Below are 24007 nucleotides of genomic sequence, written 5' to 3' on the forward strand. Positions count from 1 at the left end.
TGTAAGTGCTTAATCCAGAGTCACAACCCTGACTTAGTTGGACATATTTGCACCAGTGTACATGAGAGGTATTTCTAAATGGGTCCCCCCCCCCCCCCCCGCTGTGCTTCCGGTCCCTTTCTCTCCTTGCAATCCAGTTCCTGACTTTACATTAGTGTGGTACTGGGTTGCTGTACCAGACAGAGGGAGTACCAGTGGTCTGCGGTGTAGTGCTTTGTGTTCGGCAGTGTACTGTACCACATGTACTCAATGGGGTCCATCCAACTGGACCGTGGAGTACATTTGTGTACATAGTGCTGAGGAAATCACCCTCAACAACTCCTTCATTTCCTCCCATTCACTCTAATGCTTAGAAAACAGTGGCCCTACACTAACCTCTACAGTGTGTCATTTAACTCCCTCGTACCCCTCCCTCCCTCTCTGTCTGTCTGTAGTGCATGCTATCTTGCCTTTTGGCTTTTTTCCCAGTCTACCTAAGCAGCTAACCTATCCGTCACCCTATCTTTCCCTCTGCAGTGCCAAGTCCCCCCGCCCTCCTCTCTGGGTGGCACTGGGCACTCTAACAGGAGCTGGTCTGGAGGTTGCTCTCGGTAAGGATGGAGGTGATGGTGGAGGGGTCAAACAGGCTGTCATCGTCATCCTCTGAGCTCAGGGCGGACGAGTCCAATGCTGGTCGCATTGCAGCCTGGGTCTTCCTCCTGTAACACACAACCATCATCGTCATCATCACAATCATTACCATCAAAAACTGTCCTAACAAACTCTTGTCCTTTTATTGTTAATTGTTAATCTATTAACTCATTGAGTGCCAATGACGACTATAGTCGTCAATTCAAATAGTAACGTAGAGTGCCAATGACGCCTAAAGTCGTCAATTGCGTTTTTTGACGGTGGGACGTGGATCAAAGCCTGATGCATCTCCTGTAAAAATATGGGGGATTTTGAAGGTGTAGAAGCTATTTTACGGACCCATTAGGTGGCGACAGCGCTCTCCAGACCAGAGAAAGGCAAGGAAAAACAGCAAAGAAGCCGTGATGAAAGAGAAACCGATGCATGCTGGAGCCAGAGCGGCACAGATTGCTCTGGCTGGAGCCAACGTTAGCTGCGAACAGCAGCCAATCCGCTCCCACAACTGAGCCCCTCTGTCTCTGCTGCATAGTTTCTCCACACGATTAGCCGCCAGAAAAGGAGACACCCGACACCGAAAAGCCAAACCATTCTCAGCAGTCCGGTTTGGCTTTTCGGTGTCGCGCTGGGAGCCGGCACACAAAAACGGCGGAGCGCTCCGAAAATAGACGCTGGGTGCGTTAGTCTGTGTGTTAGTGTGGGGATGAGTTTCTCCCAGCTCTGGCATGCAGGCTGTGTGTTAGTGTGGGGGTGAGTTTCTCCCAGCTCTGGCATGCAGGCTGTGTGTTAGTGTGGGGGTGAGTTTCTCCCAGCTCCAGCATGCAAGCTGTGTGTTAGTGTGGGGATGAGTTTATCCCAGCTCCAGCAGGAAGAGATTCGTCGCCTGACGCAGGTAGCAGAGATTCGAGCAGAGCCACCAGAAACACTCCCACGGAGGAGGAGTTTGCAGTTGAGGGGGGTGGGGCATGCAGGGCACCACACAACTACACCACGTCACTACATCAGAAAATATTAGCTTCAGAGTCAGTGATGTGCTTGAAATGCTTCATTTCACAAAAGGCTCATTATCTCAGCTTCTAGTTTGAAACGTCTGTTTTTGGTGAAATCAACCTATCTTCTCCAGCTGATAACTAAAGAACGGAAAATGATATCAATAAACTTTTTTTTGCTGATGATACAAGAGAGTCTCATCGTTCTTTGGGCGTGTTCGGTGTTTACATAGTAATATCACACAATATTCTGTGGGTCTTGAGTTATCACTGAAAACGCTCTGAAAGGGCTGGCACTGGGAGCATCCGTTTTCCAGAAGTGGCTGGCACTCAATGAGTTAATAGTTACAATATCCAATATCCATTCATTCCTGTGCTATCGTGTGTGTGTTTTAAACTCTCTCTACCCCCCCCCCCCCCCACACACACACACACACACACACACACACACACACTATTCACCAAGCCTCTACTACAGTCTCAAGTAGGTCATCATCTGGAGAGACCCGGTCACAACACTCCCCCTGCTGGTCACATGATGGAATATATATATATCACTGGCACGAGTGGTTTTGTTTCCCCTGCAGCACATGAGTAACGCCATTTTGGACGTTTTCAGACCTGAGTGACACCTGTTTTAGACACATCATATTGTGAAATACTGCGCCTTGGAGAGAAGGCGTGAAACCGGATGGTATTGTGTGTAATAAATACAGTAGCAGGATCTATTTGGGATCGTATTCATACTGTGACACAAGTAACTGGAAATGGCCTCTCACTCTCACACACACTGCTGTGACTAATGGTCTCTCTCTCACACTGTGACTAAGCTGCTAGGAAGCGTCTTGCTTGAGATGAAGTAACACAGACTGAGGGAGAAAGGAGAAATGCATACTTGAGCTCAGTCTCCAGCGCTGTGACTCTGGCCTGCAAGGCCTCTTTGAGCTCCATCTGTTCCTCCATGTCTCTCTGGGCCTTCCTCCTCAGCCCGTCTATCCTGTCCACCTCCGTCTCGCCTTCGTCCACCTGCCTCTTCAGAGCCTTCACTCTCAGAGTCAGCTGCCACACAGACACGTGTATGTGCATGAGTGTGTGTGTGTGTGTGTGTGTGTGTGTGTGTGTGTAAGTGTACAAGGCAGTAGCTGACTCACATATTATCTGAGAGTAAAATCAACAAAGATACAAACAGTAGCTGGTGAACATGTGTGTGTGTATACCTGGTCTCTCTGTTCAGTGTGCTGGTGTCTCTCCTCGTCCAACGTCATGTTAAGCTCTTTTAGTTTCCTCTCAAGGCGACGCTGGGACGCCACCATAGAGTTCTTCTCTCTGTAAATGTCCAAGAGGAAGGGGGAGCATATTCCAGATGTAGGAAGATGAATGAGAAATCCCCCCCCTTCAACCAATACAGCTGAGATGCAGCTGGCCACCTCATTGCCTCAGTGGCCAACTATAAAAGGGTGGTTTTACTGGGCACAATTTCTAATGACAGTACACACAGACCACCAAATAATAAAGATACAAAACGATATGCACATACGAAGGAGAGGGAAGGATGGCAGAGAGAAAAAACAAACAACAGGAAACCACAACAACAATACAGTAATGAGCAGCATGTCATTGTAGTTATTCCAGTATGAAATGAAATGGCAGGAACGAATGTAATGTAATGCCAATGTCAACAGGAATCCCAAAAGAGAGGGTACCCTCCACAATGAAGACACATCCACCTTATATCTATCTATATTATTATATATAATGGGGAGCTAGTAGGGCTGTGACGGTATGGATTTTTCGTCATTGCGGTCACCGCGGCCAGTTTCACCGCGGCTTGGCGGTTAACAGCATTTTATTTATTTTTTCCCAAGTGGTAGGCTAGTAGCCTACAGAACAGAGCAGAGGTGAAGTATGTTAGCAAGTCTAAAAATCCACTCATCCTCTATTAAGAAGCATCTGGGTTTGTGGATCTTCCAATTGAATAAGATAAGATGATCCTCTTAGTAGCCAGAAAAGCCAGGACAACAATCTTCTGCCAACACTTGCTTTGTAATGGTGTGAGCCCAGCCCCCAGCAGACAGGGCCAGTAGGAACATTTACATCCAACATTCTCCAGAGTGTCAATAACCTCTTCCCAAAAGCTCTTCACAGCTGGACAGTGCCACAGCAGAAATAACGCACCAACTTATCCACAATGCCAGCATTGATCTAAGGAGTTAGGGTCCATTCTTTTAATTCTTGAGGGAGTTACTGTATATATGCCCTATGCAAAAAAAAAATACTTCGGGACTCTGAATCGGACTGCATTAGATGCAGTTATTGAATATTTCCATATTTGGTCCCATTCTACGGAGTTTATTGACACACCTAGGTTCTGTTCCCATCGAGTTTGAGTCAATACCATGCAATGAGTGTGGGAGTGGGTCAGCAGCCTAAAACACTTCCCCTATTACAAGCAAGCATCCTCAGTTTTTATGTCCACCAAATCCAAATCTAACGAAAACTGTTCAGGTTTAGACAGACAAACTAACTGGGGCAAATACATACACCTCCTTGGCAGAGGTACAAATAGTGATGTGATGCAGAATGGATATCTAGAGGAATGAGAGGTGTATTTTCTGTCGTGTGCAGTGTAGCGTACCTCTCCTCACTGCGTAGACGTTCCTCCAGCTCCTGCACCTTGCTCTCCAGCTGGGAGACTCCTGCTGAGGAGCGAGACTGGCCCTCCATGTCAGCCACACGACTCCTCAGCTCCTTCATCTACAGAGATGGAGAAGAAGGACATCACTCAAAACGCAGACTGAGGGTCAGGGTGGGAGGAGAACTCATTGATTCAAAGCAGAGTGAACACTGAAGAGCATGTTTTGGCAGATGTGACCACTTCATACAGTGATTAGTCACTTTAAGAAAATGTCAGTGACTACGTTTACATGCACACAATATTCCGGTTTGAAAAAATGACAATATTCCGACTAAATGAATAATCCACTAATATTCCCGTTTACATGCAGCCGTAGCTCGCCCTCCCCGACATGTGAGGGAGGGGGGGAGAGAGAGAGATGCAGGTAGGCGGAGTCTTTCTGTTGAGAATAAACAGAGCAGCGCTATTCTCACCAGGATCACTTGGTCCATTTCAGGAGCTTGCTGCTGGGAAGTTTGGTGTTGCGATTATTTGCACATCCAGGTCTTTCATAAAAAGTAGGCTAATAGCCTACGTTATTACCTCGCAGGGTCGCAAGCACTTTGGATTTCCGTGGGCAACCAAACGATGTTTCTCATCTCCTCCCGATCAGAAATGTGGGCTTTTCTGTTCGCATGCCAGAGATGACGGATTCTAATAATTATATTGCCTCTTCTAGTGCTTTCTAGCACACATCAGCTGACCACAAACATGAAACATGCATCACAAACTGCAGTAAAAACCCTGATTGAGACACATATTCCGAATGCGCTGTATACATGATCAACGAATCCTCCTAAAACCAGAATAATACTGGAATAACCCAGATGTCTTAATCGGAAAATGCTAAATTCGGAAAAAGGCCAAATTCGGAAAATGCAACTGGATGATGTTTACATGACCCTTATCAAATTCGGAATATTGTCATTTTCCGAATAATGGTGGAATATTGTGTGCATGTAAACGTAGTCAGTGATGCACGTACATGTCTCTCCATGGCGTTCTTATCCAGCTCCAGGTCCTGTTTGGACGACCTCTCCGTCATGAGCTCAGAGCGGAGCTGGTCTATCTGCTCTCTGCTCCTGCTCAATCTGTCTGTCAGCATCTCCACGCTGCCCTTCTCCTCCTCCAGCTCCAGCTCCATACGCTTCAGCTTGTCCTGACAGACACAACATGACATCCACTTTATGAGGTGCTTTATTAGGTTGTCTGTGTCCAGAGCATTAATCCCAATGAGTGGAAACTGGCTCATTGTTGCAGGAAAAAAGAAAAAGTGACCATAATGTGTACAGGCTCATGTAAGAAAATCAATCTAGAGCCAAACGACGAAAACAAAGAAAGAGAAAAGAAGAATATAGCTCAAATTGACAACTGAAAGCCCTCTAGTGTTGATTCATTGATCCTCTCCGAGATGTGTCTCATATGCACATATCCTACCTCCAGGCTGCGAGTCTCCCGGCTCTTGTCATTGTGGCTGTTTTTGCTGGCTTCTAGCTCTCCCTCTAGGTGGCGCAGTCTGTTAATCAGAAGCTCTTTATCCAGCTGGTGGTTGTCTCTTTCCTCACATACAAGCAGGAGCTCCTTCTTCTGCCGGGAGATCTAGTTAGACACACAATGATGTTGGAAACATTCAGGTCAGACAAAAAGATGTACAGTATGCCACTTTGCATTGTTATGTCAGCAAGGCTCACACACGCACATGCACACAATCAAGCAAGCATGCACAACTCATATTGTTGTTTTGGATCTAGTTAGGACAGCACAAACATATCAGAAACATTCATGGACAACTCATATTGTTGTTTTGGATCTAGTTAGGACAGCACAAACATATCAGAAACATTCATGCACAACTCATATTGTTGTTTTGGATCTAGTTAGGACAGCACAAACATATCAGAAACATTCATGCCAAAACAGAATTTTCGTAATAAAACAAAATACAAGACAGTTAGAATTTTATGTGAATTCACGGACACATGAACACAGTCAAACAGGCAAGCACGCACGCACGCACGCACACACACACACCTCTTCCTCCAGTCTCCTAAGATTCATATGGCTTCTTTCCAGGCCCGTCTGAGCATCGTTTCCATGGCGCTGGGCCTCCTGTGTTTCCTTGCGTGCTCTCTCTCTCTGCTCCTCCAGCTGAACCCGGAGAGCCTGCGCCTCCTCTCTGGAGGACACTGACAGGGACTCATACTGACAGGGAGAGGGGGAGAGAGAGATATAGAGAAAGGGAGGGAGGGAGAGAGAGAGAAGAGAACAGGATGAACACGTTTGTGCTAGATGTTCTCTACTGAGCAGTTAATTAAGATGCCCCAGGCTGCACTGGCAGCATGAAAAAGGTCAGATGAAGGATCTCCCCTTCTTACCTCCTTGTTGAGTTTCTCCAGCGCTCTCTCCTGCTGTCGTTTGATCTCCTCCAGCTGGTTGTTGGTCTGTGCGAGTGTCTCCTTCTCTTTCTCCTTGTCCTCCAGACGCAGGCTGAGCTCCCGCATCTCCTGGCCCAGGCGAGAGGCTCTTCTCTTGGCCTCGTCCAGCTCCGACCTCAGCCCTCTTACCTCAGTGTGGAGGGCGAGCTCCGCCTCTGAGCTCTCTGTGGCATTGGTCTGCAGCTGGGCCTGGGGAATGACAGGGGGTGTCCAGATCTGCTCAACATGTCTCCGGCTTTGAGATGATTGAACACACACTGGGATTATTACATCCTCTGACATACTGTGGTGTATGCAAGTGTGAGACCTCACCTCTAAGCGCGAGAGCTTCTCTCTGAGACGAGTGTTGGCCTCATCTTGTTCCAGCTGGGCATCTTGGAGAGAGTTGAGCTCTGTCTGAGTTCTGCTCAGACGTGTTTTACTGGTCTCCAGATCATCCTCAACCATTGAGAGTTTGTCTTTGAGACTGCTCACTTCTTTAAGTGCCTCACCAAGCTTCTGCTCCAGCTCGGAGATGACGGCTGGGTTTGGGAGCTATAGGCAGGAAGACAAAGGAAGGATACAGACAGAAAATATAATACAAAGTTGATTTGTAATGTGTAAATACTCTGTGTGAAATTAAACTAACCTGCTTGTTTTTCTCCTGCGCCTTGGAATGGTCATCTTTCGCTCTCTGCAACTGGCCCTTAAGCCTGTCAATCTCATACTTAAGCTCCGCCTCCTGCTCCTGGTGAGCTTTTTTTAAGGAGATGACCTCCATGACCTTCTTATCAAAATCTGTCCTCTGCTTCTCCAGCTCAGACTGAACCATCTGCAGGTCAGCATGGGAACGCTGGAGCTCCTGAACACAAACAGAGACCACTTGACGGTCACATTTCTGCATCACACAAGACCGCTGGCAGGTAGGGCCATTCATGTGTGCATCAGTGAGCATGTAGGCGTGTTTGTGTGTGTGTGTGTGTGTGTGTGTGTGTGTGTGTGTGTGTGTGTGTGTGTGTGTGTGTGTGTGTGTGTGTGTGCGCGTGCGTGTGCACGGTGCTTATCTGTGTAATTGACTGCACCTTGTGGAGAGCTTGTGTGTGGCTGGGGTCTGGTATCTGCTGTTTCATGGTGCTCACTCGCTCCTGGAGCTCCTTCAACTCCTCCTCAAATTCCTCTTTGTCCAGACGAGCTTGCAGCAGTCTGAGAAATGTGCAGATACAATTGATCTGAACAAATGGTAACGGGTACTACTGTATAAAGCAGTGTTTCTCAACTGGTGAGTCGGGAACCAAAAGTGGGTCGCGGGGCCGTTTTGAGTAGTGTGCATGTGAGGAAAAAGGTTCTACTCATTGAGGATGTTGGCGTTCGCAGCCGGAATTACTGTCTTTCAGAGGCTGTAATGGGCTGATTCTTTAAAGCCAGAGTGGAGGTACTGGTACAATATGAAACTAGAAGACCTTAAGGCATCCATTGGTACCAAAATGCCATGCTAGCTTGTTGTGAAGGGGTCTAAATGACGCTACAAAGTTAGGCTAAATTCGGAAAATTGGGTCGCGACTTAATGACTAGGGGAAAATGTGGGTCGTGAGGCTAGAACAGTTGAGAACCATTGGTATAAAGCATGTCTATATAAAGCATGTATATCACTGCTTGATTGTCTGCACTACTTAAAAGCAATTTAGTTTAATCACAAGACTGGTTCATTTGCTTTGATATAGTCAATAAGCAATTTATTTTCTGAATTATAATTCTTCAATCTCTTGTTATCACATTAAAGTCAGACATATTCAGAGACAGGAAGCCTACAATAAAACTAAATGTTTAACACACACAACTACAAGACCATGCACACCATGCCTAGCCTGACGCTGCCAGATGCTTTGTTTTCACAGAACCATCTGGGAACGCACTCGGCAAACCTTTGAAAGGGGCAGGCTACTTGGCAGGTGATTGGATGAACCATCTGTCTATCACATCTATCACAGGCTCGCATCTTGCCGTCGTCACACCTAAATCCCGCCCGTAGCTGCGTCATAGGACTCTGATTGGTGCAAACCACTGGTGGTTCAGAGTCAAACCAATAGACTGGAGCGTGGCAAGATGGATTTGTGGTGTGATCATGATCTCATGATCTCGTGTGAATCCAGCTGCCCTGCAAGGTGACACCATGCCTCCCTACCATCATGTCCCTGCTTCACATCAAGTGTTCAAACATTAGTGTGTTAAGTGATGGATGGTCTTGAACACTACAGTCAGACAGTCGTTAGCACAACTAGCCACATCTATAAGTCTACATATCTAAACACAAAGGCAGTTTAATGAGTGACTCTCACGGTGTTTGGGGACTGCTGGGTGGCTCTCTGACAGAGAGAGGGGAGAAACATTGACCAGGCAGGACGAAAGAGAAGAGGTGGATACACGTTAATAGTGCAACAGGTGAAAAGAGGAATGAGAAGGGGGTGGTGGTGTAAAGGCCATATAGACAAGGTCAACATTAAAGCAATACTCACTCCTGTTTGGTGGTTCGGAGTTCGTCCCTGGTGGTGTGGAACTGCTCCATCCAGTGGCTGCTCTCGTCTCTGCAGTCTTCCAACTGCTGCTGTAGGGAACGAACTGAGGCGTTCACACGCAACCGCTCTGCCTCGATACCTGCCTGAGACTAAAATGGGAGAGAGCAGAATTTAACGTATAGTGGAGATCGTTTTCATCCTCAGCATTTCATCCCTACCGTTTACCAGTGGAGAGACACCACTCCACCTAGAGGTCACTAGAGGTCATTTCATCCCTACCATTTACCAGTGGAGAGACACCACTCCACCTAGAGGTCACTAGCATTGGTTTCAATTGAGAGGTCTCACATGGTCAAAATGCTGTTTCCTTCCAACCTGTTAATGGAATGAATTAGAATGTAGAGCACTAGATCACCATTACGCACAATAAAACGGAGTATCCTTGAGAAGACGTACTACATACCGGTATTGACGTTTTATAAGCAAGTCACTCTGAATAAGAATACCTGAAAGGTAACTGTTATGTCACTAAATGGGTCAGAGCAGACTCTAGGGATCTGGCAGTTAACTGACTGTAAACTGACTTTCCCTCGCACTAAAAACTTTTCTTCATGTGAGATGTAGCTGAAGGTGAAGTGTGACACTGTGTGTGTGTACCTGAGACACCTGCTCCATGCTGCTCCTCAGCCTCTCCATGTCGGTGCTGTACTGCTCTCGGAGCGCCTCCATGTCCTTGTCGTGTGTGGCCACTTCTTCCTTCAGGGCTCCCTTCAGAGCCGTCAGCTCCCTCTCTCTCTGTCTCAGCGTCTCCTCCTGCTTCTGTTTCAGTTGGCATACCTCAGACAGCTCCGCCCGACAAGACATCAGCTCCTACAGACACAGGGAATGACATTTATTAACATATTGCTTTCGAAGTCTAAGGGCCCTATCTTTGTACGGCGCTATCATTTGCGCGCCTCTTATTTCTATCTTCCCTGCGTCTTAATCGTCTGCCTCCACCAGTTTTGCGCTGGGATCAAAGCGCAGACACAGGTGTAGGCGTGGCCCAGGCGTGTCCGTGGACCTCTTGCCTATCATCTGCCTCTGCCTCTATCATCTGTGTCATTTTGCACTCTGGCGAAGATACCGTCGCTATGTTCCGAGCGTAAACAGAGGTTTGGGCGTTGCCCGTGCCAAAATAGGCGTTCCAGCGCAATGTGTTAGAAACTAGAACGACCGCACCGCGGATTTATGCCTCCGCCATTAGTTCATTCTTGAGTCCAAATCGCCATTTGAGGCAAATTGGAAGAAATTCCGTCAAGGCACTCCTGAGATGTTGCGTTACAGAGCTTGGAAATTGGGTGTGTGAGGTCACAGTGACCTTGAACTTTGACCTTTGATAACCAAAATGGAATCAGTTCATCCTTGCGTCCAAGTCGATGTTTGAGCCAAATCAGAAGAAATTCCATCAAGCTGTTCTTGAGATATCGCGTTAACGAACTTGGGAATGGCATTCGTGAGGTCACAGTGACCTTGAACTTTGACCACGAAAATCTAATCAGTTCATCCTTGCGTCCAAGTCGATGTTTGAGGCAAATTTGATGAAACTCCGTCAAGGCATTCCTGAGATATCGTGTTAACAAGCTTGAAAATGGCGTTCGAGACGTCACAGTGACCTTGACCTTTGACCTTTGACCACCAAAATCTAATCAGTCCATGCTTGAGTCCAAGTCGATGTTTGAGGCAAATTTGATGAAATTCCGTCAAGGCGTTCCTCAGATATCGCATTAACGAACATCGGACGTACGTACGGACGGACAACCCGGATCCATAATGCCTCCGGCCTGGCTATCGCCGGTGGAGGCATAAAAATGGCCTTGGGTGCTCTCAATTTTAACGCCACCAAATAGCAGGTTAGCGCAAAAAAAACACTAGGCCAGGCGTACGCCTGAGCGCAAACAGTATTCTCTGCACAGTGCAGGAAATCCTCGCTTGGATACATTACGCACGGCATGGATGTCACTCTCCAACACCTCGCGCCTGCACACACTCTTCTCTCCTCAGAATGCCACGTTGATTATCAACTATAGCCTACATTGCAGAAAAAAACACACCTTGATTTAAAAATGAGAATTTGTTTGTCATGGTTTTATGAGGCTACATAATTCCCGACCATGCAGGTCTGTGGTTGCTTTTGAGAAAGTTGTGACGGTGTTGTGCCAAAAAGTGATTTGCTGCCAGAAACTGATTTTGCTCCATGGGACCGCGCACAGCGCTGCCTCTCCCCACCCTGTGAGCCCCATGGCCGGCCCTCACTCAGGGCACCGACCCACCCCCACCACCCAGCCTGCCTACCTACCCGGCCCAGCTCCCACCTTCTCCGGGGGAGACCCCCCTCCAGCAGCCGGCGCACTAGCCGAACCTGACACACACTTAAGCACCCCTCCCCAGGCTACAAACAGACTCCCGCCCCGCCAGACCCTCGTTCCCCTAATCCAATTCAAAACGCAAATCACTTTTTGGCACAACACCTGTCCGGCCAGTACAGTAACCTCTTTCCCTGCAATTACACGCATGCAAGACCAGCTTCTCCACAGCGTGGATGGCGCGACCGCAGTCAATGGCTTAACCAGAGTGGACAATTCTGATATAGGCTATTGAAATAGGCTAGAATTAAAATCTCGCACATTCCTACCCTATTAAAGAAACAAATATTTTTAGATGTGTATGTTATAGCCTATATGAACGAAACGTCTAATTACAGTAAGTGCACGCTTTGGGACATGGGGCTATTCACTGCGTACTGCGCGGCGGCCCTTTGTGTTTCAAATGGATCGTTCCATCAGCATCAATTATCGTTACGAATCCGAACTGGTTCATCCTCCAATTCTCTCCCTCTCTCTTCCCTCTCTCGTTCTCTCCCCCCCTCTCTCTTTTCTCTCTCTCTCTCTCTCACTCTGCCACTCTGCTTGGACTCAGCAAGAAAGAAGCTGCTGTCACAGACGTGATGGCAGTGACGCTGTGGCTTTTAAGGGGAGTGATCTCACACTTGTGAATACTGTTTTGGGCATAAACACGCCTATGGAGGTTTGCAGCGAGATGACGCGAAAGGCAGCGGGCCGACACGCCCACAATTAGGGCTTTGCAAAATTCCTTAATTGCTGGATTCCTTAGGCGAAGTCACATCCATCCATTCCTATTTTCCACTCACAAGATTTTCCGCCCATGTTGAATTTTGCCACAAACTTTTTTTTTTGCTTTTTCTTTACTGACTGACCCAAGGAACTACATCACTGGTGGGACACGACATGTTTACAATTTGCTTGTTGCTGATGTTGACAAAAAAAAACAAAAAGAAATGTTGAACGTAATCCTGATTTTCTAAATTTGCAGCTGGTTTCTGAAGTTTATTTCAGATTTCAAACTCTAAATACCATGCTACATTGTAAAAAATAGCTATCTGAACTCACTCTAGTATTGAGTCTTAAAAAAAAAAAAATTCTTAAAACAAGTGAAAAGAACCTGCCAATGGGGTGAGATAATTTCACTCTGTGTATCTGTGTTTTTCTGTAAGGATGCTGTGTGTGAGGTACCGTCTTGTTGCCCTGCTCTCTCCTCAGCTCGTCCTGAAGCTCGGCCAGCTGGTCCTCCATCTCTCTGGCCCGTCCCTCTGCGTTCTCCCTCTCCATCCGCAGCTGAGTCAGCCTGGACAGGAGGACAAAAGGACACGGACTACTGAATGATGCTCTTTATTCAAGCAACTACACACAAGTTAGTGAGTAGGTTTCAGTAACTGCTTGGTACAGAGGGTCTAACGTTTATGAAGTTGTAATGAATATGTGGTTGTTAGTGGAATGGCCTTGTCATTCACTTCTCTCAATCCATACTACCAAGACTTGTAAGACTAGAGCTGCAACGATACGTTTATTGGACAGAAAATTAATTGCCAACTATTTTTTTTAATCGGTTAATTGTTTAAAGTTTATACTCATTTTTAAGGGAAAAAAAGATCTCGTTCCAGCTCCTTAAATTAGATATTTTCTGGTTTCTTTAGTCTTCTATGACAGTAAAGTGATTATTATCTTTGGGTTGTGGTCTGTTGGTCAGGACAAAAGAAGACATTTCAGGACGTCATCTTGGGTTTTGGGGAAAAGTGATTGACATTTTTCATCATTTTGTGACATTTTATAGACCAAATGCGTAATCGATTAGTCGAGAGAAAAATCACAAACAGATTAATAGATAATGAAAATAATCTTTAGTCGCAGCCCTATTGTAGACCACGGTACGACACCCCCTAAAATATTCCTTATTTGTGTGTCTCGGTGCTTTTGAATCCTCACTCAGACTGTGTTTGGTGTAATTCCTTCTTCTTCCGCTGCAGCATCTCCTGGAGCTGCAGGTTTTCATCCAGACACGATTCCAGCTCAGCTTTCAGAGCAGGATCTGACTTGCCACCGGAGTCCTGTGCACAAGCACACATGAAGAATACATGAGATCAGGGAAACTTAAGACTTTTGCTGCTTCAGGTGATATAACCCATGGGCTTTGTGAAAATGTTAAAGCAGGCTTGCATTTGTCCAGATCGATATATACATTAAGGAGTAAGTTCTTAAAGTCGAGCTGAACCCAAAAATGACTTTTCTTTTCTTTTAGTTCAAATACCTGGGTATGCAGTGCACCTATTTAATAATGTATGCAAACAAAATCACAACAGTCTAATTTCTTTCGTTTTTCACACTTTTTCACATCAAAAGTTCATTTTTCAAGATTTCATTGATAACAGTAATGTACAGTTTGCTGACGTCACCTAGGCTAGTACTATCAAATTTCTACCCCATTTCAACCAATCATATCACGATATGCAGCTGTCAATCAAATCTTCATTTCAGGATAATTTTCTCTTCCAAATAAAGTAGAAAATGGCACCTAGTGCCTGTCATCTGGCAGAATTCCTATCCCATAAACTAACTACTAACTTGGCCAATTGTTAGAAACATGAACAAAAAACAAAAACTATAATCTCTAAGAATGCAAAGAAATGTAACTGGCTCGTTAAAACGCGCATTCCAGGGATATCGTATTTACAGCAGCGATAATGGCGCGCGCATCCGAGAGCTTGGTTGTCAGGGGTTGCACTTCGGAGATTGCAGGCCGACGTGCTGCACTCTCCGCTCGGCAACACGAAGGCAGCTGGCTGCCTTCGGCTCGCTGAGCTCCACTCCTCTCGTCAAAAGGCTCTTCCCGAGGGGAGCGCCCACAACACACTGAATCCCACTCGATTTGGAGGCGGAACACGCCAGGATTGGCCAAAGCCCAATCCAGTCCCCAGAATTGTCAAATAAAATCATCGACATGATACTATGACCCGCCTCTCAACCTGTCATCTTAGACAAACTATGTTTTCAGTCTGAAACGGGCTCATATGCACGTGACGAACGGGTTCAGTTCGACTTTAAGGGCTATTAGAGTTTAAACCTGCCTAACATCCTTAAACCAACATATAACGAGTCATTATTGAAATGAGATTAGTGTGTGAACCTCTGACCAGGCCAGAGGGCTTTAAGGATTAATTTGAGGATTAATCTTTAGTCAACTTAAAGGAACCTCCAGTCATCTTGGTCACATTACACAACAATTAGTTTGAAAATAAGTAAAACACTTAAGAGGACAGTATCATAACAAACAACACCAACAACAGCTATGTCCTTCAGTTGGTCATTGCTGCTCTAATTTTAGGAGGTTTGGCCGGTTTGTGTGTGTGTGTGTGTGTGTGTGTGTGTGTGTGTGTGTGTGTGTGTGTGTGTGTGTGTGTGTGTGTGTGTGTGTGTGTGTGTGTGTGTGTGTGAGTGAGCGTGTGAGTGAGCGTGTGTCTGTGTGTGTGTGTGTGTGTGTGTGTGTGTGTGTGTGTGTGTGTGTGGTTCTGGACCAGCTCCAGGTAATTAGAGCCAGTGAAAACAGCAGGTTGTTTTGTGAATGTCGCCCTCCTCTTGGGGCGGCCGACTGAATTCAGTTGAGGAGAGTGAGACACCCAAGCCTCCAAAACACTGTAAAACACATCCTCCACAAGCTATTATTCTCTGCTCTTTACACCACTGGGGCTGAATGTTACAAAAATACTGATATGGATATGATGATGTTGCAGTGTCAGAAGGAAAAGGAAAGTATAAAGCACACATAGTTGTACCTCCTCTTTCTACTAGATTTTGAACATTTTTAGAGTGGAAATCAACTGAGTACAGTCTGATGCTATCCAGAAAAGCAGGGGCACGTACATAATTATGCAGATTTACTCTTGTTATTGTGCTTGCTGAAAGCAAGGCACAATCTATAAAGTCCGACATACTTATTATTATTATATCTGCCACAAAGTTTGACGCGTAATAACTCCCACATCTTTCGCACCACAGTAGCTGTGTTTCCATTACCCTCAGAAATGCGCAAAATCTAAATATCGCAATAACAATCCTAAATCCAATAAAAAACCTCCCAAATATCTCAAAAAGTTTTTGAGATATATTTGAGATATAGGAAAATGAGGGAGAAAGGGTTCGAAAAGGGTAGTATAAAAGGGTAGTATAAAAGTGGAAGTCAAGTCAGTGTACTTCATCCTACTCCTTTTCGGACCTCGTTGCTGTCACGTATTCTGATTATTATTGTTTATTTATTTATTTATTTTTTTCGTTTTCTTTTCTTTTTTTTCACTTATAAATATATATATTTTGTAACATTGATACTACTTGTGTATATATATATTACTATTTCTTTTTTTTGAAAGTCCGAAATAAAGCTTTCATTCATTCATTCATTCGATAAGCCGTGGCAAAACCTCCGCAGCAAGTGGAAAACTTTGAAGCAACGCTACCTAGCAGAAAGACGAGTGTTGTGCAAAAGCGGAGCCGGGGGAGATAAAGAATTTTTAATGGCAGAAATCGGTCCATGGTGACAGGCTGCCTGTGTGTGTGCGCATTTGGCACAGCGGCGAGATGAGGGCACACACCGGTGCGGTGCTGCTGACTGAAGTGAATACAGTGAGTAGCCTAATACATGTTTCAGGTGCAATGTTATAATTATAATACACGACATTCTGATTATTGCATCAAATCAGCCTTTTTTCCCCTCCATCTCTAAATCGGACCAGTTTTATTACGCTTTTTCCTCTGTCTGTTGCGCTCACTGCATTCACCGCAGCCAGCAACATGTTGCCACTCATTTTCTTTTGAATTGATAATCAGGCTTGTTTATATGTGTTGTAACTTCATGTGGTGATTTGCATTGACCATTGGTTGGATTTGAGCATGCAGGGGATGGGATATGGGGCAGATCCCCATGCGTAATCACTGTGGCAGCTGCTGGTAACGGGGAATTGCGTTCAGGTGTGCGTGCCGTCACCGACTTCAAACAACTTCAATGGAAACGCCTGCAAGTCGGAATTGTACATTGACGAAGTTGTAGAAATATCGCAATTATTTTGCGAAAAACTGTAATGGAAACACAGCTATAGACATGCCACACCCCAAAATGAGCGGCTGATTGAGGACTAGGGATGTCACGATACTAGAATTTCTGCTTCGATACCGATACCATTTTCGATACCATGTGGCGGGATGACAACACATCAAGAGGCATAAAAAATAAACAAAGACAGATGGACGGACAGATGCACGCTTCTCCATAATCTAGGCCTGATAAAACTCATTAAAAACTTTGACCTTACACAACAGAGTACAACTGCTCTAGTCATCAGCCTATCATAACACAGCAGATTACACCTGCTCTAGTCATCAGCCTATCATAACACAGCAGATTACACCTGTTCCAGTCATCAGCCTATCATAACACAGCAGAGTACACCTGCTCTAGTCATCAGCCTATCATAACACAGCAGATTACACCTGCTCTAGTCATCAGCCTATCAGAACACTTTGAGCTTGTTGAAGCAACAGATACCCACCAATGACAGGGAGGGAGAGAAATCAGTAGTATGTTGATTTTTCATTAAGAGAAGGTACTGCTGATATTGATACTGTTGCTGAGTATTGTATCAGTTTCAAAATTTTTGTATTGATACTTATCGATACTATCGATACCTGTGGCAAATGAGTATTGTATCCGTTTCAAATTTTTAGTATTGATTTTTTCGATACTATAGATACTTTTGACAAGCCTATTGAGGACATGTATGCTATGACTTTGCTAAGGGTTTCATCAAGTGGTTTGGGCGATATTCGCAATTAAGCGCAATTTTTTCCCCCCATTCACTTGAATGGGGTTTCGAAAAATATTGCATCAAATTAGCTGTATCTCAGAAATCATATGCCCGAAAACTACCAAACTTGGTAGCGAGGTGCACAGAGGGGCCTTTTACTATCCACAAAAAAATTACAACAATTGACCAGATGGTGGCGCTATAACAGCCTCTTTACATTTTTGTCCATAACTTTTGAACCGTAGCATGCACAATCAAACTTTCCCTGGATTCCTTGGGTCGTTCCGCATCTACTCATATAGGCCACGCCCATTTCCGTCTTACTAGATTTTCCGCCATTTTGAATTTTGTCCAAAAGTTTTTTTTACGATTCCTCCTTGAAATTGTGTCCAATCTTCACCAAACCAAAGCACACATCATGTGTGGACTGTCCTGCACAAGACTGATTTCACGTTTTTTGAAGAAACCGCACCGTTGCGATATAATTGACTTCCAAGTTCTGTGGGTGGGGCCTATTTCACAAAAATCGCCATAACTCTGGAACACAACGTCCGATGCTAACCAAACTTGGTACATGTGTGGACGGATGTACTCTGAGCTGATAGGAAAAAGATTTTGTCATTTCGCCTATAGGGGGCATTGCAGCAACATCAAGTACCTGTAGCTCACAAGCCATAGGAGCGACTGTTCCCAAATTGGGTCTATATGTTCATAGAGTACTCTTCTACTCTGGCCTAAATAATTACACTGATTGACCTGACGTGGGCTATAACAGCCATCTTTACGTTTTGGTCCATAACTTTAGAACCGTAGCTTCTACAATCAAATTTTTTTCACAGGTTTCCTTGGCTCGCCCCACGTTTACTCATTGCTCTGATCTAAAAAATAAAATAAAATACTCCTATTGACCTGATGGTGGCGCTATAACAGCCCTCTTCACGTTTTGGTCCATAACTTTTGAACTTTTGAACTACAATCGAAATTCTTCCGCACCTGGATTCCTTGGCTCCTCCCGCTTCTACTCACATAGGCCCGCCCATAACTACTTAGTCCCCCTAGCTGCATGGGCAGGGACCTTGCAAGGCAGGCGGTGCATGGCCAGGACAGCAAGCACAATTACATTTTCGGTAGGAAATGTAGATATTCTAATTTAATAATGAAGTCTGCTGTCATTCAACAGAGAAAACTATGATTTGAAAAGTATGATTTTAGTATTAACTTGTGCGTACTCACCCTCCTTATCACCTGCAGGGTGGTCTGTAGCTCAGCCATCTTTCTCTCCAGCTCCCTCTTCTCTCTCGCCCACTCTTCCCTGGGGCTCTCTCTGGACTGATCAAGAAAAAGCCAAAGCAAAGATTTAATTTGCTCGTTTTCTTTATCAGATGTATGGAACCAGAGCAATCTAGTAAGAGAGTGGTGCCAGCAGAGGTCCAAAATGTGTGACTCAGTAGCAAATGAATAGCCAGGAAGGAGGCTCGTGCTACGTTTGAATGCATATAATAAAGCTGATAATATACAATTTGATTCTTTAAACGTCTGACCCTTTCAAAGTACATCACAACGGTCAATTTTGCTGCAACTCGACAGCGCTGGTTAATCCAGAACCTTACTTCCGGGAACTTTTGTGAGGTAAAAAAAAAAAAGGTCCATTGGAATTAGGGCTGTGAATCTTCACTGGCCTCACGATTCGATTCGATTACGATTCATCGGTCAACCATTCGATTCGATTCGATTCCACAATGCATCACGATGCATCTCGATACAGCTCAAAGTATTGCAACTTCCAAGTATCAAATCCTTAATTTTCTACATTATTGCTGCACATGGCTACTTTTTCATCATTTAATACAAGCAGTCAGATAAATATCAAGTCCCTTTTTTACTTAGAAAGTGCTTTAAAATCTGAATGTCAACAGAAATTTAAACAAACGATTCAACGATTCATCTGTCAACGATTCGATTCGATTCACACGTCCGCATCGCAATGCATCAATTAAATGTTTAATTTTGACACCCCTAATTGGAATGAATGGAGATGTCGCAACTCTTCTATTATATGGCTCTGTATGGAACTATGGAAGGGCAAGCCCTCCACATCTTTGAAGGACAAACCTTGAGGCTCTGAATCTTCTGAAAGATAACCTTAACTTTGTGCTTGATGACTGCATCACTCTCATTGGTCCTGGGGGAAGGTGAAAAAGAGGGATTATTGATAGTAATTGAATCATTTATGACCTATTGATTATGACTGCATGGAGAAGACATCTGATTTAGGAGCTCAGCCAATAACAGTGTCTCAGGACTTTGCATAGCATATAGGTCCATACCCTTCTCTCAGGATGCTGTATATGGTCTGCATGACCTGCCCCTCCTCACTGCTCATCTCTGAACTCTGACCCTGGTCCAGCAAAAGGTCGGGGGTCACCTTCAGACATAGATCAGAATACTACACTTGTGCTGCATGCACTGCAGTGTTTGGAGCTCTCTGAAAATCCATTTTAATTCATAACATTCACAAATTAAAAGATTTGATTCTTACCTGTGTCTCTGTCTGGTTGGCCGCAGGCGTCTCCGCGGCGACATATCGCCCCGGTGGAGTCCACTGGTTAGCGGAGTGGCCGGTAACCTTGGTTGCAGAGACCTGGCGTCGTCCCAAGCTGCTGTGAGTGGAGGAGGGAGGTGTGTAGGGGTTAGGGGTGAGGAGAGGGGAGCCATCTCTGGGGTCCTCTGGTGGTGAAGACTGCCCTCTCTGTTGGCCTCCAGTATTACCACCATCGAACCGGCTGATCAGTCTGTTGACAGGTGTCAGTCTCTGAGTGGAGTGAGGCTCATCTGTTTGTTGAGGAGGGTCAGGGAAGGACTGGCTGCCCCTCTCCCTCCCCAGTGACCCGTTGAGCCCTGCCTGATATGAGCCACCCCACATGTTCCTTTCCAGGCCCCCCCTTCTCGCACCTGCATCCCGGGGCTGCTCTCTCTCCACCCCTACTCCTATCCCTCCATCTAGATTCCCATAGCTACCAGACCTCCCATCCCCTGGCGGCCTGCGCAGCTGGAACTCCTCAGTGCCTGCTCCTACTTCTCCTTCCCTGTCCAGCAGTGACCCATGGGACTGGGCCCTGCGTAGTGCCCCTCCCTGCCCTCCTCCCTCCGCCACTTCTCCCCCCTGGCCTCCTGGCTCTGCCTTCTCTCTCCTCCGGGGAAGGCTGCTGTAGCCAGAGGGGTAGTGGGTCTTGAGTTGGACCCCATACGAGTCTCCCTTCTCTCCTCCGTCTTTCAGGACCACGTAGGGCTGTCCAGCAATACCCTGCACCCTGACTGCCACCCCGTATTTGGAGGACTGGCTCTTGGTCCTGGGCTGGGACCCAGGTTGCCCCCCGCCAGAGTCGTGGAGGTCATTGATGAAGCGGATCTGGACGCCATAGTCCACCGGGGTCTTCCGACCTGAAAATGTTGTGCTCATGCTGCACAGTAGGGAGGAGAAGAAAGAGAAGGAGAACACAAGTATGGGGTAAGAACGAAGAGGACATACTGTATTTTTGGCTTGGCACTCTACAACTGACTCCACCACAGGGGTTACCCCAGAAAAGTTGCTAGCCCAGGTGGCTAGTGTCTTTTGACAGGGGCCGGCGGTACCGTGTCTTTTGTGTCCTTTGGCCCAGTGGGCCACCGGGCTTGCTTTACACTGGGGGAAACCCTTCACCTGTAACTACGTTTGCCTAGATCTAGTGATATCGTACGTAACATTGTCTTCATCTCACACAGGAGAGGAAATGTGTGTGTGTGCACAACTATGTGAATTACAAGTGAATGATTGCATGTATTTACGCTAAGATAACAAAGCAAGCACGTGCTGCTGATACTGGCAAAACACAGGGAAGGAGATGGCTGTTATAATACCAGTGACGGCCACGTTGATTTAAACTTTTCTTCCCTAAAAAAAGTAATTCCTCAAATGAGGACATGTGAATGAGGAACACCTAGTCATCAAGGGACCCTGGAAAGTCAACCCATTGTAGACACAGACAGAGACATGCAGCCTTGCTTGAAACAAACACCGAAAGTCAGAGTTAGCCAGTGTTCCACTTAGTTTCAGGCTCTTGGCTGCTTGTGTGGACTTTGTCCTCAGTGCACTTCATTAGTCAGTCATTAAGCTGAAAACACACACCCAGTCACCCACATATCACTTTCACCTTGCACACATCCACCAAGCCATTTGCAACTTTTCTAACTTTCCCAACCAATCAAACCCAATCACCATTGCTTGTAGTAAGTGAACTAGTAAGTGAACTAGGCCGACTAACTATACTCTCATCAACCTGCTTCACATTCTACAAAACTAGTTGAATTAGTACCATAGATTACTGGTTCTCAAAGTGCGGTCCAGGCAGGGACCCCCAGGCAGGGCTCCTTGAGGGTGTTCCAGGGGTCCCCAGCAAAAAGGAGAATAATTTATTTTCACTATAATTCCATCCATAAGTAACACAATGTAGGACTATTTTGGTCATGGGTTTCATACACTTTCTATAATAAAACATCTAAAAGCAAAAATGGTATCAGATGGGGGACCCTGGGACAAACTCTTATCAAACGGGGGTCTATGGTCTAGTTTGTGTCAGTTTAGGGGTCCTTGTCATGAAAACATTTGAGAAGCACTGTCATAGATAAGTCATGAGACTACTCTAGTCATCATGACCTCTTCATTCTTTCGGTCATTCCTAGGGGTGTCACAATATATCGTCCCACGAAATTTCGCGATAGTAAAACGTCACGATATGTATCGTTGAGATGAAATCTCATATCGCAATTTTTTTTTTTTTTTTTTTTTTTTTTTTTAAATAGACAAAGAAACGTCTTTGTTTGTTGAAGTTCAATGTGTGGAAAGTAGTTCAGTTGAACAAGTCTCTGAAGAGACACATGAGAAGTTATACAGGAGAGAAACCATTCAATTGAGTTTCTGGCAAAACTGTTTACTTGACAGGACAAACTGAAGATGCATAAAAAATAGACTAAGAAAAGTCTTGTTGTTTGAGTTTGGTTTGAAGAAAAACTGAAGATGCATAATGAGAATTTATACTGCTGAGAAACCTTTTAGTTCAAAGTAAATCGAAGTGACGGTGTACAGTAACTCATTCTATTTCAAGATAAGCCTTATCTCCAATCTCATGTTTTTTCTAGTTGTTATTGTAATAACAATTTCCCACAACAGCATGTTTTGTATTTGTGCATTTCAAATAAAATACTACTTTTCCAGTCATATATTGTCATTATTCAAGTTTAAAAAAATATTGTTAAAATCGTATCGTATCGTAATCGTGAACCCAGTATCGTGATACGTATCGTATCGTGAACTGAGTGTATCGTGACACCCCTAGTCATTCCTCTTCTTTTTGTTTTTATTGACTCCTTAACACTCCCTTTTTATATAGCCCTGATAACACTAAATGGGGAACTCGTGTCAAGTCATCACTCTGTATGTGACACTTCAACTGGAAGTCCCTTAGTCATTTAGCAATAAAGTATTGAACATTCCTGGTCTTGCATCTACAGTATCTACTGGTCATGACTTGCGTTTGGTCACGCTGTGAGACTTCATCGCCAGGTCATTGCACTGTTTGGTTCATTAAGCAGACTTTCAAACCACCTATTACCACCAAGTGCAACACCAGCTCCTGACCTCTGTGCTCCACACCTTCTCTCTTCCTCTACAACTCTTTCCAAGGTGAGAGCCAGAGTGGGCTGGGAGGCCGAAAGGGAGGGTGGAGTGAAAGAGAAAAATAACACCCAGTTTCTCTTCTCTTATCAGCGTGCTGTGTGATAAAAGACAAAGTCATGCTATGTTCCTGTGAGTGTCACCATCCCCCACACAGGCTGAACGGAACCATCAAAAATATAACTGACGTACACAGACACATGCAGCCACACAATTGAGTGCCTGGCTGTCTGCATATGCATTGCACGCACACACAGTTTTTGGATTTCGATAAGGACCTTGAAAGCGGTCTGATGCAGCCTAAAACATCCCGATCCACCCTGACCCTACACTGCAGGCATCTACACTGCCTGTCAGTTTGATCCACCCTGACCCTACACTGCAGGCATCTACACTGCCTGTCAGTTTGATCCACCCTGACCCTACACTGCAGGCATCTACACTGCCTGTCAGTTTGATCCACCCTGACCCTACACTGCAGGCATCTACACTGCCTGTCAGTTTGATCCACCCTGACCCTACACTGCAGGCATCTACACTGCCTGTCAGTTTGATCCACCCTGACCCTACACTGCAGGTAAAAGACTTCACTCATCTACACTGCCTGTCAGTTTCTGAGGACGAGGAGAAATGAGATACAGCCAGCCAAGTTCACCAAGAACGATGCATTGAACCAACTCACCATGGAAGTGAATGCTGCCTATTGTTCCTGTGTGAAACTATTTTGGTGCGGTTAAATGTCTAGGCATGAATGACCTTTGAGGATATCTGTGTGTGTGTGTGTGTGTGTGTGTGTGTGTGTGTGTGTGTGTGTGTGTGTGTGTGTGTGTGTGTGTGTGTGTGCGTGCGTGCGTGTGAGAGTATGTGTGTGTCTACAGACAGACCTGCTCAT

General features: G+C 45.4%; 1 protein-coding gene across 1 annotated transcript; it reads right to left on the bottom strand.

Moving 5' to 3' along the window:
* Positions 1-521: 521 nt before the first annotated feature.
* Positions 522-20865, bottom strand: cgna (cingulin a; the record flags this gene model as incomplete). Its single annotated transcript, XM_083641932.1, has 20 exons — positions 522-698; positions 2512-2675; positions 2834-2942; positions 4252-4370; positions 5276-5449; positions 5728-5889; positions 6322-6492; positions 6666-6914; positions 7038-7259; positions 7354-7566; positions 7787-7907; positions 9041-9067; positions 9218-9366; positions 9875-10087; positions 12790-12901; positions 13540-13661; positions 18639-18734; positions 19518-19587; positions 19733-19830; positions 19945-20865. 20 exons carry the CDS (start codon positions 20863-20865, stop codon positions 560-562), a joined length of 3651 nt encoding a protein of 1216 aa, XP_083498058.1. The 3' UTR covers positions 522-559.
* Between the last annotated feature and the right edge of the window lie 3142 nt (positions 20866-24007).

Source organism: Poromitra crassiceps (assembly GCF_964638095.1).
Source record: "Poromitra crassiceps genome assembly, chromosome: 1".
In the NCBI taxonomy this organism is placed as follows: Eukaryota; Metazoa; Chordata; class Actinopteri; order Beryciformes; family Melamphaidae; genus Poromitra; species Poromitra crassiceps.